Raw genomic sequence first — 16,166 nt, forward strand, 5'->3', positions numbered from 1 at the left:
AGTATATATTTTTAGTAATATTTAATAACATGAAATTAATTCTATTAAAAGTAATCTTTTTTTTAAACGTGTATTATTTTCTTAACAAAACTATAGGTTGGAAAATGAAAAGTGAGAATTATGCATGTTAAAGCAAGAGTATTCCATCTCAAATCTTAGTTACAAGAGAGAGTTGCAAAGGAACCATTTTTTAATTACTAACGTCGCAAATTAGCAATAATATCGTTTCGCATCATTTCATCGTAACCTTTTTCTGGCATTATTCTATAGTAAATCCCTTAATCATAACTTACACATGTGTTACAATCAATTTTTAATTATCAACCATCTTTTTCTCACGAAAACCTCGTCACAATAAATCATTTTCACTTGTTAATGACCAATACTCTATAAAAACAACTAGAAATTGGATAGAATGTGTAGATTTGAAAATGTTTCTACAAACAAGTTCATAAACTGTTTCGTAGGTTTTATCTAAAAAAAAAAAAATCGCGAGCAAGTGAATTCTCTTAATATAGGATTAATAATTACATTTAAGTATTATTGAAATGTACAGTTTTGTCGTTTATTTTTAAAATGCATATCAGCAAATTAAAAGAGAAATGTGCATTTTAATTGTCATGAACAATATGTGATTATTGAGCGTACCAAAACAAATTTCTCATTAGAGAACTAAAGGAACAAAAGTTCATCTTCGAAATTATCTTTTCATGTCCAAAGATATCAATGTTCGTTTCTCAAATCCGTTGAGATAATATCATTATGTGAATCATTAGAATTTGAAGAGAGATCACTCAAGCCCACTAAAAATAGAGACTAATTTAGAATATAAGTAGTTAGTAAATAAAACTTTGCACCTAATGATTAGATACCTATTTAAATTTTTTTATTAATAATAGAAACCACTTTAAATACCAATAATTTTTTTAGTTTCTAAAATAGTTTCTAATTTAGTTAATATAATAGTTAATTATTTTAATCTCTAAAGTTATTTTCTATTTTACAGTCAATTAAAATAGAAATAATATTTCTTTTGGAAGAGGATGAGGATGAGATGGAATATAAATATTTACTGTGCTTTTTAAATTAAATTAATATTTAATTATATAATTATTTATTTATTTATTTAAGTGGAGGAAAAATCTACCTTTTATTTTATTTTTTAATATTATCATTATTTTATTTTATTTAAAACCTTTTTCCCTTCATTTTTTTATATTATTATTATTATTTTATTTTTAGAAAAAATATTTATATTTTTTACCTTTTTTACCTTGTTATAATTTTTTAAAATTATTCGATTCATTTTTCTGTTTAGTTTTTATTTGCATAAAGTACGATTATTTTTAAAATATAAATTTAATTATAGTAGTTAAATTGTAAGATTTTATACAATTATTTAACAGTAAAGATGTTATATATGGGAAATTCTGAACTGTGAAAGGTTGTGATAATCATATTTGAAATTTGAAATTAAATATTTAAATTAAAAATGATTAAATATTTTTTTCATTCTTTACCCTAACATTTGTTATTGGTCTAAATTTTAGAACATTCAATGTAGTATGAAAATAATTTAAAAGATTACTTTTATAAGTGAAATTGATTTAATGTGATATTTTACTTCATCAACTCATTAGAAAACATCGTTCCATCAACTCATTATAAATAATTCCAGTGCACCCGTCTACAATCAATATATAACAACGAATTATCTTGAAAAATTATCAATCTTTAAAAAAGACTAACAAAATCATTTCACATATATAAAAGGACTCATTTTCTAATAATTTTTAAATTACAATTATCTGAATAATCTAAAATTTAAAACAAATAAAAACTAATTTTGCTTTATATTATAAAAAAAGAAAAAAAGAAATATATATATATATATATATATATATATATATATATATATCCGATTGAATAGTAATTAATACTTGTTTGTCTAATGTCGAGACTAATATAAGTTGGGAATGTTATAAATGTTGGTTTCTTGTGAACCATCCAACAGTAATTAACATCGATATGACTCTAATATGAAAAGAAAAGAAAGTTGTGTCTAGATATGTAACTTGTTACTGTTGTTTGGAATAAATATATCCTCATTATTCATTCACACTGACGTCCACTGCTTTAATCATTCTTTCTAGAACACCTATTAACGGCTACTTTCTAGAACAATAATTGTGAGTGAATAAAAAGGTCTGAATATTTTGTGCAAATTAAGCAAGTTCAACTAAAGAAGAATCATATGAGAGATTGAATCTCGACATAATTGACACAATCATGCATGTGTTTCATTCATACATATAATAACATCCTTATTTTGTTGTCTTCTTCCATTTGAATTTGATATACGTAAGTACAGGATCATGAGAGTCTCCAACTCAGGACGATGTTGACACTAACATTGTTTTTTTTATTGAGTTTCAATGTTGTTCGTACCATGAAAATGAAAGTAAAGAATGATTCATCTAAGCTAGTACCGAAGTAGGTAAATGATACATCTACTTTGGGAGAGGTCTCAATAAAATGAATCTTCGCGTCCTTATCTTTAGGCCTTTCATTAATCACTAATTAACAACGTAACTATGCCATGCAACAGTACCACTGTTATGTACGTAAAAAAGGAGTTATAAAATTTAATTTTGACAATGCTTTTTTCCTTAATTTCATGTTACACCGACGTGCTTCTCTGCCATATCTTGGAAACAACATAAAATTTTCTCTGTATTAAGACATGTCTCAAGTGAGAAGCTGATTCGTAATGACGTGTCTAAATATCAGAAACCCAAACGCAGCATCTCTCGTGGAGGAACCTTGTTTTGTCTACTTTTTCAATTTTTCCTTTTGTGCCTACTCTCAATTTTATATCAATTAATCATGACAAAAGGCTTTTTTTACTAAAAAAAACAAATTATTATCTTTCTCAATTATTTTATCAAAAATAATTTTATATGTTTTGAACATATTAATGTGGTAAATATGTTGATATATTTGACTTGGTCAAATAGAAGTGTTCTCTTTTTTTAGCATTTTGCTTTGTTTGTGTCTTTGGAAATTCTAACATGTTTGAGGTGATGAGATGAGAGGGTATAGGTGATTAGAATGTGATCATAGCTCTCCAAAGCGACCCAAGACGTTGATTTGGAAAAACAAAGAATGGGGCAAGAAAACAAAGGTTGAAAGCAATTGCTTTGTCCTTCGCCAAGTTCCTATTCTCAGTAGATTCTCCTTCCAACTTGAGTAGCGTTAGAAGAGATAAAGGCACGTTAACAACTGCCAAAATAAAGTTCAGATCTTCTTCACAGATTTTTAAGCTCAAAATAAACTTATGCTTCTAACTTGGAACACTATCATTGGATTCTTGTGTCCATGCTAGCTGCTTCAAACCTAATCAAGAGAGTAAACATAATAATTTCAAGTTATGTTTGCTGGTTATTCTCATTTCAAATGTTTTTTACTATCAAAATACTCACTTCATTATTCCAAATTTTCACCCATGTCTATAGTTGGTCCTATTTTTTTCAAAAAAACTAATGTTTATGATGAAATAATTGTGAATAGCGAAATGTGATGAAACTAGAGTTATTTCATTTAAATTTATAGCGAAATGTGATTATTTTTTATTACGTCATCTACAAAATAATAGAAAATTTAGTAAGAAAAAATAAATGCATTTTTTTTATTAAACCATTTTCTTAAATTTGACAGAGAAGAAAAATTAAAAGTATTTAAGACAATAATATTTTTTTTAAAAATGTTTTAATTTAATTATTAAAATATTGTGAAGATCCTAAATTGAAAAGTGAAAAACTTATCTTTTGACACACTATAATTTTGAAAAATGAATTTGCACTCACTTTCATCTTATAAGAATTAATAATTTACACACGCCGTGCTTTTCTTATAACCGTTTTGATAACTAGAGGTATATAATGTATAAGGTTTAGGATTCAGACGGTTCTTTTTAAATACTTTTTAAATAGTGTGTTCGTGTCGGACACATGTATTAAATACCGATATTTTTATAACACTCGTATGATACGTATCGGTGAAGTGTCAAATTCAAAAAATATTTATTGGATTTCTTACAATTCTAGTACGATTCTAAAATAATTTTAAAATTAAAAAATACATTAATTTTCTAAAAACTAAAACTTATTGTATAAATTTTTAGTATAATTATAAAAATAGAGAACAAATTCTTTTGAACCAGCTATGAAAAAACATCTTTCTGTTTAAAAAAAAACTAAAACATATTTGTGCACATAAATCTTTATTGTCAATTTATAAAATTCATAATTATATAATATATAAATTTGTGTCCCCGTATCCTACATTTTAGAGATTATACGTATCTTTGTATCTTTGTCCGTGTCGTATCAGTGTTCGCATCGGTGTTTGTGCTACATAGTATAAAACCATTTTTTTACCAAAATTATTAAACATTGATATTTAAAAATCAGTTTTTGGATAAATTGATTTAAATGCAAATTATAAATTAAAAAATCGGTTTGCCAAAATTAATTTTATAAAGCCTGTCTTTCAAATAAAAAAATCATACTTAAACTTAAAACTTAATGACTTTCTTCCGCTTTGAGATGAAAATAAATGGAAAAAATAAATTTATTTGATCTATTCTGGTTTAAAATTTTGAGAAAATAATTAATTTTTCTGAAATCCAATCAGAGAATACGTTTCCTAAAATGGAAATAGGCAAATGAGTCTTAATTTATACGTAAAAGAGGAAATGCAAGTTTTATAGTAAGTGTAGGAAAAGCAAAAAGTAGAAAAAACTGGTTTTCTTTGTTAGTCTCTGAAGTACTCGACAAAAGTGTCGATGCCACTTCACATGAGGCTCTTTGATGAATTAACAATCACATCTTCACTTCTAAGAATTGTCCTTCTAAGCTCAATGGACAATTGTGATTCGTACTACATGACATGTACCTTGTTGGAATTCGTTATACCAGTATTCTGCATGTTTCAATTTCCGTTTAAAATGTTTCAAAAACATAATTTCATATGCAATACACAGCCTTGTACCTTGTACCTGCTTTCACTCGTGTGCCCAGGTTCAACGAATGGAAACTGATATAGATAGATGCATGGGTCAAAACAATCACTCGTTTCACCATTTTTTAACCATTATAATATCTTGAGATCTCTAAATGCATTTTTCAATGCATTGGTTTCAAGGTTTTCAAACTTGGCTAAACATTTGAAATCATTTAAACTAACATGTTTTTTTTTACCAAGTGAATTTATTGAACAGATGTTGGCCCGGACAATATTTGGTCAGGAAAAAATGAGTATAATACATGTAAACCAAATGTTATACAATGTGGTTGATTAATGGGTAATCATTAACCAAGATTCAATGAAGATCAAAAAGAAGAAAAACAAAGGCGTGTTGAATAACGTTCTGCTCTGCGAGAACACTTGTATGCAATCATCGAATTCCCGTGTAGTAGGACACTTTCGAATCATGTCACAGTTTTGTGCCAAGTAGAAAGGACATGTTGCATTATCGATCAACATCTTGGATGGTCCCATACCAACGGATCCTTGTCAAAAAAGGAACAGAATATCTTAAGCATTGAACTAATCCACGTCTGGAAAAGGCATTCTCCAATAATTCCATGAGTTGAAATCCTCCTGTCATAATTGAAAATTGCAAATCAAAACTTATTAGTTGTAAAGTTCATAACAAGTCTACGCGTTTTGGAGACTCTTTTATCACCTGCTCAACCAAGGAAGTGGGAGGGAACATATCATTGACGAGTGTGTGTAATGATGTGTAGGATTTTGAATCAATACGGTGACTTGTTGCGACTTCACCCTATTAGTTTCCATGCCATTTTGTTAGTGCCCTGTGAGAACTAAAGAAAATACTATGAATACTATGGTAAAAGAATATCAATCCAGGATCAAACCTTGGGATTGATGATAAATATCTTGCCCTTTGGGATTCCAATCTTCCTGTAACTAAGTTCATCCGTGTCTCTATTGCCAAACCCCGCATAAAATGGATTATAATCAGAAGGGAAAAGTCTTTTGATATCCTGCAAAACATTATTAACAGAGCATGTGTGATGTCAGTATGGAAAATATCTTTTGATGGCACTTCTGAGTTGCTTGTGTTTGGGAAAAAATTACCTCTAGACAAGCAATCTTGAACTCATGAGGTGCCCTTCTTATTACTTCCATCAGTTAAGAGGCCCAATAATAATATAACAAGTCAGATGTGTATATTTAATAAAATATGATGGGTATCATAAACACACAAGTGATAGCTGATTGTTAGTTTTTTTTCTTCTTTTTTTAAAGCTTTGTAATGTCTATCAGCACAGATCAGGAGGACTATAGATAATTCAATGCCAGACAAAAATAAAAGTGAAACCATGTTTTTTTGCTGCTAATAAACCAAAACAAGTATGTTAAAACTTTTAACAATATCATAATTCAAAATCAATATATGAGCCCAAGCCCATAATATACCCAGCCACTTAACTCGGTCAGAACTCCGGACACATAATGATGAAATGATTAAATATCAACATCTCCATTAGCCTAACAGTAGTCAAAACTCAGAAAACACTTATTTTTGCTGAAATCCGTGCATTTGCATCACTTATATGTTCCATAGTGACAATAGATTCCATGTTGGTCCACCATACTATTTACTGTCTAGCTCACTTAGGTCATGTTGACAACAGTACACAAGTAATCATAAAGATGGCATCATCATATGTAAGCATGTGTACATCAACAGAAAGAGAAGTCATTATAGCATCCATGGATCACAAGTGGCTACATAAACAGAAATTGCAATACGTATTCAATCGTAATTTCTCTCACATTAAAAGTGTCTCACCTTCTCGGTAAAGAGAGGGAAATAATCCGTCAGGAGAAATAACAACAGGTCCATTGGGTAAGGTCTTGCCATCCTGCAAATATGAACTTTTAGTATCACCTGAGATGGGGGAAGCACTAGCTAGCAGAGAGAATTTCTGTTATACTGCTCTACAAGGGAAAACCTCCTTTACACCATGGAAACAGTTTAACTCAATTACGAAAGCATTGCCCTTGTACAATATACAATGGTATTATTAATCCTTCTCCTCTTAATTCCCCTAACCGACAAACAGGCCTTCCAACTACCCACTAGATCACATTGGTTCCTTTGCCTCCTAGAATAGACCTTTAATATTGGTACCTCTTGGTATCTAACACAGAACTTCTAAAAAGATAACCGACCAGTCAAGATGCAAGGATATAAAGAAGAGAAATTACAAAATTGAAAAGTTGACAAAGTGATGATATCCAATTTATGAGGTATGGGACTTGAGTCCCATATTGGAAGTATAAGATTCTGATGAGAGGTTTATAAAGCCTGGAACTCTCTGGCTGGCTAACTTTTATGGTGCGGTACTCCCATACTTCTAATCAATTGATATCAGATTGCTTCAACATGTCTTTCAATTGTAAATGTAAATTAGTGATAAGTCACACGTTTTAAGTATGATGTGATTTTCATATGCTAATAATTATGGCTTCCACATCCATTCAACTTGACAATCCTAGAAGGATAATTAAAGTTGATAAGTCACACCCCTACCCACTTACCTTTATGCTAAACTTTTCAAAACGAAAATCTCATAGAAGGGTGTTTGGCATCATCTCATTAGAAGCAGAATAATCCTACTATAAAAATTATCTGTTATTTGATTATAGAAAAGCTTGGCTGTATCAGTACCTGTTTCAGGTTAACTAAAAAATTCCTGGTAAGATAAGCTTGGACAATAGCACGGGCACTCAAAAACAGTAGCTGGTATCCATTCTCCTGACATAAAATTAGGATCTAGTATGAGACATTAATCTTCTTGGCATAAAATGAAGTATAGGAAATCATGATAACATTAAGCACACTATGTTGACTTATACAGATAGAAAAAGGTGAGCTCATACCCACTACATGTATGTATCTGCATCTATACTATATTCCAAAGCAAGAGAAGGTAAGCAGAAAACTAGTACTGAAGCAAAAAAACAGTAATGTTGATTAAGTGTGCGAACCGCAAAATGAAACAGTAAAAAATTGTAAATGTTATTGAAAGAGGCCTGTGGACATTGTCCATTACCATTTTAGGTACATGGTCTTCAAGTATATACATTAATCGGCAGTATATCCCTTTCTTTTTAGGATCTCTGTAACAAGTTTATTGCAATTTGTTAGCTTAACCAAATTTTGTTAATTACAGTTTGTTATCCTTACTGCAGTGAACATCTCTACCATAGTTAGTTCACTAGCATAGTTAGCTCATATCTGTATAGTTATAAATAGCTGAGCTTACTGTAGTAAATCAATTTGTATAATCTCATAATAAAATCTGTTTCTCTCTCTTCTCTGTAAATTCTAATACATGGAACCAAAAGAGCCTAATCACTAGTCTTTGTATTAACTGAAAATTACTCATTAAACACTAGATTTTGCCAGGCTCGTGGCTCACTTGCTGAACTTGCTTCAGTTTTTAGCAAACCTGCTTGTGTGCATAGATACATACCCAAAGTGTTTACAAAATCCACTCCAATGCAACAAGCACTCTTAGTCTATAGTTCATCTCATCCTTAAAATAGAACACTGATTAAGTAAACACCAGTTACTTGGGAACTGAGTGTTCTTTTCCTGTTCTTCGAAGTCAAAACTCAAAAATATCGTTACAAAAGTCAAGCCACTAATTTGAGAATCATGTAAAACTTAAGAATGTTGAAATGAGAACTGAGGAGGGAGTTGCATAAACATTCAGAAATGGCAGCAACAACAAAGCAGATATTTGATTACAAGCCCACTACACAATATGCCTCTTACAGATAGACGTTTGAAAGATCTATTGCCATTGACCTCATTAAATGTAAACATTAACTACCCTACTTCATCTCAATTGGCATAAACTTCGATGTGAAGTAAAATAAATGTACATACTTTAATGGCTGAGAAAAGCCTTGCCACTCCAGACTGTGTCCAATCTTTGCCAACTAAAGGCATGACCTGCCCCAAAACGTCAGATCTGAAAGGAAGAAAATAGCAAAGCACTAAGGAGTTGATATGAATTGAAACCAGTGGCACTATAATACAACCCTGTCTTCTATTCTTGCAGCAATTTTTTTTCATATTTTAGTTTAATGTTCATTAAGATATGTTCAGCTAGCCATAAACTCTCTCTATAATTTCATAGCCTGGAAAAAGGACTGTTAAGCATTTGGCAGTCGGCATAAAATTAAAATCTGAACAAATTCATCTACCCATAACAGCAAAAGCATTCATGCAAACAATTTTTGTCTAAGCTAACTATTACATTAATGTAAAAGCAACCTAATATCGATAATAAATTTCAGAGTAGTTAGTGAACATCACTGAAAAAAGTAAAAAAAAAAAAAAAAACATGACAATTCATTTCAAGATTTAGAAAAAAGGATTGCCCTAATATTGTACACACATAAGCTAATGATAGAAAGGTTGCTCATCCCACCCCGAGAATCTGAATAAACATTATGTTAATGTATTGTAAGACTACTCAAAGCCTAACTGATTCTGGCCTACATCACTAACCCTATACCATAAACCATATAAAACAGAACTACCATTCCCTTATGTATATTCCTTCATCCAGTAAGATCCAGGATTATAAATTATTACCAAAATTAGCATATTAGATCCATACTCAGATTTCATCAAAAGTAATGTCCAAAGCAGGGAGCAGAGGTATTGTAATGAATTAACAAAAATAAATAAATAGCATAAGAAATACAATCACTAGTCTTACTTGGTAATAGTTCCATCTACATCAGAAATTACAATTCTTGCATTTCACTTCCGGAAGTTAAAAGAACATTAAAAAGCATAAGAAGAATTATCTCTAGTCTTACTTTGTAATAGTTCCATACACATCTAAAATACAATTCTTGCATTCCAATTCCACAAGTTAAAGAACATTAAAAAGCATAAGTATGAACACTGGTCTTACTTGGTAATAGTTCCATCTACATCTGAAATTACAATTCTTGCATTCCACTTCCATAAGTAAATATGAGCATCAACCTGTAACATGATTATACATCCCTGCTAAAGTAAGTAAAACCCAACAGTGTGTATAGTCATATGGAACTCAGATCCACAATTAATGTCAAACCTGCTGTGTTCCAAGAACCCTGGAAGAGAAACTGAAGGTTACCAAATTTTGACCATCCTTGAGATTTAAGGACGCTATCATCTCATTAGACGGAACATTTGTCCTCACGAATTGCTTGCGAGGAGACTCATGCCTAGCAGATGTTGGAGAAGGTTCGACAATAGAAGTTTGCCAATCAGACTCAGAATCTACGAATACATCCTCATTTGATGCACTATCAGTGTGCTCAATTGTCTTTACTCTTCTAAAAGCAATTGGCCAAAGTCTCCATCTGCGTCCAGATGAAGCTGGCCCGGAATCTTCATTTGTAGCCTTTACTGCACCATCCTGTCCCACTGGAATTGTATCTTTGGGATCAACAGGTAAGTCTAAACCAAATACAGTCATTCCAAGGACAACAGGAGCAGCCTTTTCCCACCGCAGATACCTCTCTCTGAACTTCAAAACCAGATTTTCATTCTTAATTATGGATGGTGCAGAACTTCTAAATTCCTCCACAGATATCCGATGTGCTTCAAAAACCTCAGCAGCAGCAACTAAACCCATACCCACCTTAAGTTCATGACCACAAAGTGAGGCCTCAAATCCTGCACATATTTTAAGAAAAATAAATAAATAATTTAATTGCTTAGTATCAGCCAAACTAATTTGAAGCGCAGTTTTTAGTTCTTACTCAAAGCAGAATGACATTGGTTCTCCTCGTTGGAAGTTTCTCTTTGAGGTTCAGTTGGTTCACTATTCTTACTGGCATCTTCAATTGCAGGAGTTTGTTGACTATCACCAACCTGATCATTTGATACTGACTCTCCAACATGTTCATCGTTACATCCAATAATATCCGTAGTACCAGAATGACTTCCAGAACCAGTGTCAACTTTCACCGATGCATCTTTATCAACCTCTTGAGGTTCTACTTCTAATTCTGGAGAACTATGGTCATCCAAGGAAGAAGGTGCACTAAGGGGAGATAACTCGTCAATTTTTCTACATTGTTCGATGTTTTGTTGTTTATTTTCATCAGTAATTGAACCATTTGCAATGAATTCCTCTGCTGTATTTCGAACCTCCAGTGAAGAACTTATTACATCTAGTAAATCAGCCTGAATGTTTTCGTCTTCATTCTCATCAGTAATTGAACAAATTGCAATAGATTCCTCTTCTGAATTTTGAACCTCCAATGAAGAATCTACATCTTGTAAATCAGCATTTCCAGCCTGCTGAGCAAACTCGTGTAATTCCAAACAACTTTTAAAGACTGTCTCTCTCTTCATACAAGATACAACCTCTTCTGAATCAGTTTGCAAAACATGATTTTCTTGATTTTTAATCACTAAGGTTTCCTCAGTGCAACAATTATTTTCCTCCTGTCTTTGAGCTTCCAACAGGAGCTCCGAAGTATCATCACCAACCTTAGTGTCATAACTACTAGAAGCATCCAGCTGACTAACATAATCAGCAGTCCAAGCATTTTCATCAGAAATAAGTTCCCCATTGCCCTCATAGAAGTCAGTCCCTTCACCTGGGCCTAGATGAAATTGAGGATTTTTTAACTGAACATTGTCCTCATTCTGCTCTGATTCTGAGATAGGGGCCGTCAATACATGACCATCAACACTGACCAAAACCACCTCCGGATGGGAGCCCTGTGAGTCCATAAAATTCTCCACGTCTAGAGTCTCATACCTAGTAGAATCATATTCTGAAACATCAAGTGAACCTTCAAAAGAGGATTGATCATCAGGGAATTCATAAAATCTCCTATCGACATCAGATTCTGCTCTTTGAAGTTGTGACAAAACCGAGGAATGGTCTTCACCAGTAAGATAAGGCACCCGTGAATCAGATATGCTATGGTCAAGTCTGTGACCAAGCCTATTATCCATGCTCAGATAACTATTATTTTTTTTATCAATTTCAACACCAACGTCTTCTTGACTACACTCAGAGTTATCAGCAGTCCCATTTGACTTTATTCCTTTATCACCACCACCATCATCATCCACCTCTTTTACAAAATAAGCCTCCCCCGAATTGTCAAGATACATGTGGAAGTGTGATTCAACCCCATTGACGTTTATCCGAACAACTTTTTCAGTACCTTTGAGCACACCTTGAAACTTACCAAAGCGAACATACCACGGCGTGCAGCGGAACGTGCCATCTTGCTGCTGGACAACAATGACATCAACCGCCCCACCAAAGGGATGAAAAGGGGTAGCAACTGAATAGACACCTTGGGTTATCAAGCTTCCAACTTTGCCCACCACATTCATTCTTGGCAGCAGCAACCAATGACCAAATCTCTAGAATTTTGGGAGGCCCAAAACTCAGACCTCAAATGTATTGAGTCTGATCCTGCTTTGTTTGAATCACGACAGGTTGATACAACCATATACTTAAATTACTCACCAACCCACCTAACCCAAGATTATCCTAATTTCTTGGTTTATTTCCCCGTGATTTCAAATTCTTGTTCAAAAACAGCACTGCATGGCACTCGACAAAATTAACAAACGGAATGATGCTTAAGGTGATGAAATTCGAGCAACTCAATTCCAAGTCACAAAATTTCAAAGTTTGAAAATAGCAAAACTTGTTCAAGAAATAAGAAGAAAAGGCGGCGAGACTTACAAATTGAGAAACCAACAAGAGAGCTGAAAAAAATTGAAGGCGATTTGCGTTGTTTTAGCAACAAGGCTTCTTGAGATTCTTGCAGTGCGTTGAATGGTGTTGGGTTTTTTTTTTCTTGGGGGTTTCCAAGTGAAGACTTTTTTTTTATTATGTTTATTTATTTGTTTTGATGAAGGAATGGATAAAGAGAGAAAAATCAGGTATTAGAAGTTTGAACAGTGACTACGAAGCAGAGCATTTAATAAATCGTGCCAACCCAGACTACTAACCGAGTGAGGGCTCTTCCGCCATTTCATACTAGTTAGTTGCCGTTACAAGTGTTTTTCACGACAATTTTATGTCTATGTCCAGATCATGTTACGAAACCAACTTCGTGTAACAACTACAACTCTCTCCTGTTTAACGATCCAACATAAGGTGCAATATTTTTCTGAAAAAATTAAATTAAATATATTTTTATTTATCAAATAACATCTCTGAATTAAAACATATTTAATTGAACTACTAATACTAAATATATAGTTATATAGTTAAATATTTAAGTAGCTTATGGGTCAGATCTATGACAGATGTAATGAAGAATGAAAGTAATGGGCCTAAAGAGGAAAAGGCCGTGTTGGGCTTGATATGTTTGCAGGCCCATGGAATGTGTTAGCTCCACGTAGGTGGCAAGTCATCGTCGTGGAGAAGGAGTTGAGGAGCAGATTCAGATCTAGGAATATGATATGTTGAGATCGGATTCACTCACATTCTGAACCCAAACCAGAGCAATGGCCATGGCCGGAATGCGAACGGCATTGTCGCTGATCATCGTCCTCTGCCTCCTCTCCCCCTCCACGGCGGAGATAAAGTCCCTGACCATAAGCTCCGACACCCGCCCCATGATCCTATTCGAGAAATTCGGGTTCACACACAAAGGCCATGTGTCCATTGCAGTGTCCTCGGTCTCCGTGGGCGTGCTCTCCTCTGCGGTGCAGCCGGAATCGTCGCGGTTGGGATTCTTCCTCCTGAACGAAGAGTCTCTCCTCCAAGTCCTGATGGAGATCCAACAGAACCCTTCCTTCTGCGTCCTGGACTCCCACTACATCCTCCACCTCTTCACATTCCGCGACCTCTCACCTCCCCCCGCGGCCTCCTTCAACCGCTCATACCCGGTCACCTCGCCCAACGAGTACAGCCTCTTCTTCGCCAACTGCGCACCGGAAACCTCGGTCACCATGGTCGTCCACACCGAGGCCTACAATCTGGACTCCGACGCTTCCCGCGACTACCTCTCCGCCGGCCAGACACAGCTCCCCTCCCTATTCTTCCTCTTCTCCGTAACCTACTTCGCTTTCTTCGCCTTCTGGCTCTACCTCTGCTACACCAACCGGCGCTCCGTTCACCGCATTCACATCCTCATGTCGCTCTTGCTCCTCATGAAGGCCTTGAATCTAATCTGCGCCGCCGAGGACAAGCATTACGTCAAAGTCACCGGCCTCCCTCATGGCTGGGACGTGTTGTTTTATATATTTCAGTTCATCCGCGTGGTTTTGCTCTTCACCGTCATCGTTTTGATAGGGACGGGATGGTCTTTTCTCAAACCCTTTTTGCAGGACAGGGAGAAGAAGGTCTTAATGATTGTGATCCCGCTTCAGGTTCTCGCTAACTTGGCTTCCGTTGTGATAGGGGAAACCGGGCCTTTTATCAAAGACTGGGTTACTTGGAACCAGGTGTTTTTGCTTGTGGATATTATCTGCTGTTGTGCTATTATTTTCCCTATTGTTTGGTCCATAAGATCGCTGAGAGAGACGTCCAAAACCGATGGGAAGGCTTCGAGGAATTTGGCTAAGTTGACGCTTTTCAGACAGTTTTATATTGTTGTGATTGGGTACTTGTATTTCACCAGAATAGTGGTGTTTGCTTTGAGGACTATTGCGGCTTATAAGTACCAATGGGTGAGCAATGCTGCGGAGGAAACTGCTAGTCTTGCGTTTTATGTTGTCATGTTCTACATGTTTAGACCTCTGGAGAAGAATGAGTACTTTGTGCTTGATGAGGAGGAGGAGGAGGCTGCGGAGATTGCTCTCAAGGATGAAGAGTTTGAGCTTTGAAGATCTTCTATATGGAATTTGGCTGGCCCTTTTCTCCTTTGTTTTACTATACCCCTTTAAACCTTCTGCTGGCAGAGAAGTGTCCACAAGGGAATACTGCCTCTATGTTTAGCTTCTTTTTTTCTTGGTTAGCTTTGATGATGATGATGATGATGATGATGAATTCCGCGGCATAGAAAAAGGTTTTCTGCTTTTCATTTCTCCATTTCAAGCTGTATGTCTTTTGAGAAGTTGTACTGGTGAGATCTTTTATTGATCGATCATTCTTGGATTTCTTCCTTCAGATTTGGCGGGAACAGGTGCTGTACATTTCTCAATTCATTCATTAGTTTCTTACTTTATCCAAATTTTTCCTAGTAGTATAATACTGTTGCTTTACTTTACACTACTAATTTCTGTGCAATTATATAATGTTACGTTTATTACAAGAGGGTGTTCCTGTCATAATTCGTATTGCTTTTTTATTTAGTTTTGATGCAGAGACCCTGATTAGAATATTGGATAAATTCTTTAAAAAAAACTTGAAATGAAGAAAACAAGAAGGAAAAAAGGCATTGAAGTTGTCCTATAAGCTAAAACCAACTGATGTACCTGCCTTATGATGTAGTCGTGAATAATAAAGGATTTATGCTTCTTTAGTTAGCGGCGAAATGAATAGAGCGTTGTTGAATTGCCTGTGAATGGTATCAACAGCCAGGATCAGGCTTCACATTTTTTATCAAAAGAACAACTGATGGGTTATTCACTTCATAAATATGTGTTTTATGCTTAGTTGTTTTTCTGAAAGATCTTCTATATAAGCTAATCTTCTTTAATACATGATAGTTGGAATATAATTTGGGCCCAATCACTAAGTTGATCAAATGTAATTCTCCCCGTTTTAATGAGTTCACTGAATAAAGACTTTCCCTCTCTAAGAAAAAGTGTCTAGAGTGATTTTTCCAATGTGAATTTCTAACTATATTAGGGACTTTGAGTGTTATAATATCACCAATAATTCTTTTTTGAAGGAGTCATTTAGGTCAAATTGGTTGGTAAAATAATCATTGCACACCAGCTAGCTTTCTTGGGGGAGTGGATATGAGTGAGAAGAAAAGTATTAATTTGAAGAGAAAGAGAAATGATTTGGATTAAGGTAATTGAAGTTAACAAAGTAAAAAAAAAAGTTATAAAAGGTTGTGAAATATGGATCTGATTAAAATTTTAATTTTATTCATAAAAAAAATACAAATTTGTCTTTTAT

At 34.0% G+C, this 16,166-nt stretch overlaps 2 protein-coding genes across 3 annotated transcripts; one reads left to right on the forward strand and one right to left on the reverse strand.

The window, feature by feature from the left end:
* Positions 1-5,226: 5,226 nt before the first annotated feature.
* LOC137814397 (phosphatidate phosphatase PAH1) lies at positions 5,227-13,100 on the reverse strand. Of its 2 annotated transcripts, XR_016521820.1 has the most exons (13): positions 12,831-13,047; positions 10,873-12,685; positions 10,200-10,786; positions 10,035-10,108; positions 8,993-9,077; positions 8,151-8,217; positions 7,978-8,045; positions 7,766-7,852; positions 6,884-6,956; positions 6,166-6,209; positions 5,943-6,071; positions 5,750-5,848; positions 5,227-5,664 (listed from the first exon to the last, which is right to left on the reverse strand). XR_016521820.1 is itself a non-coding variant. In XM_068617107.2 (11 exons), exons 2-11 carry the CDS (start codon positions 12,470-12,472, stop codon positions 5,611-5,613), a joined length of 2,832 nt encoding a protein of 943 aa, XP_068473208.1. In that variant the 5' UTR covers positions 12,473-12,685; positions 12,831-13,100; the 3' UTR covers positions 5,227-5,610. The 2 variants fall into 2 exon arrangements, 1 of the variants encoding a protein (XP_068473208.1); XM_068617107.2 differs by lacking the exons at positions 7,978-8,045; positions 8,151-8,217 and having other exon boundaries at positions 12,831-13,100.
* Positions 13,101-13,497: 397 nt separating this feature from the next.
* Positions 13,498-15,264, forward strand: LOC137814398 (protein CANDIDATE G PROTEIN-COUPLED RECEPTOR 7). The gene has a single exon (XM_068617108.2). The coding sequence runs from the start codon at positions 13,601-13,603 to the stop codon at positions 14,921-14,923; it is 1,323 nt and encodes a 440-aa protein (XP_068473209.1). The 5' UTR covers positions 13,498-13,600; the 3' UTR covers positions 14,924-15,264.
* Positions 15,265-16,166: the final 902 nt, after the last annotated feature.

This window comes from Phaseolus vulgaris, chromosome 1 (genome assembly GCF_051622355.1).
Source record: "Phaseolus vulgaris cultivar YP4 chromosome 1, ASM5162235v1, whole genome shotgun sequence".
Classification (NCBI taxonomy): Eukaryota; Viridiplantae; Streptophyta; class Magnoliopsida; order Fabales; family Fabaceae; genus Phaseolus; species Phaseolus vulgaris.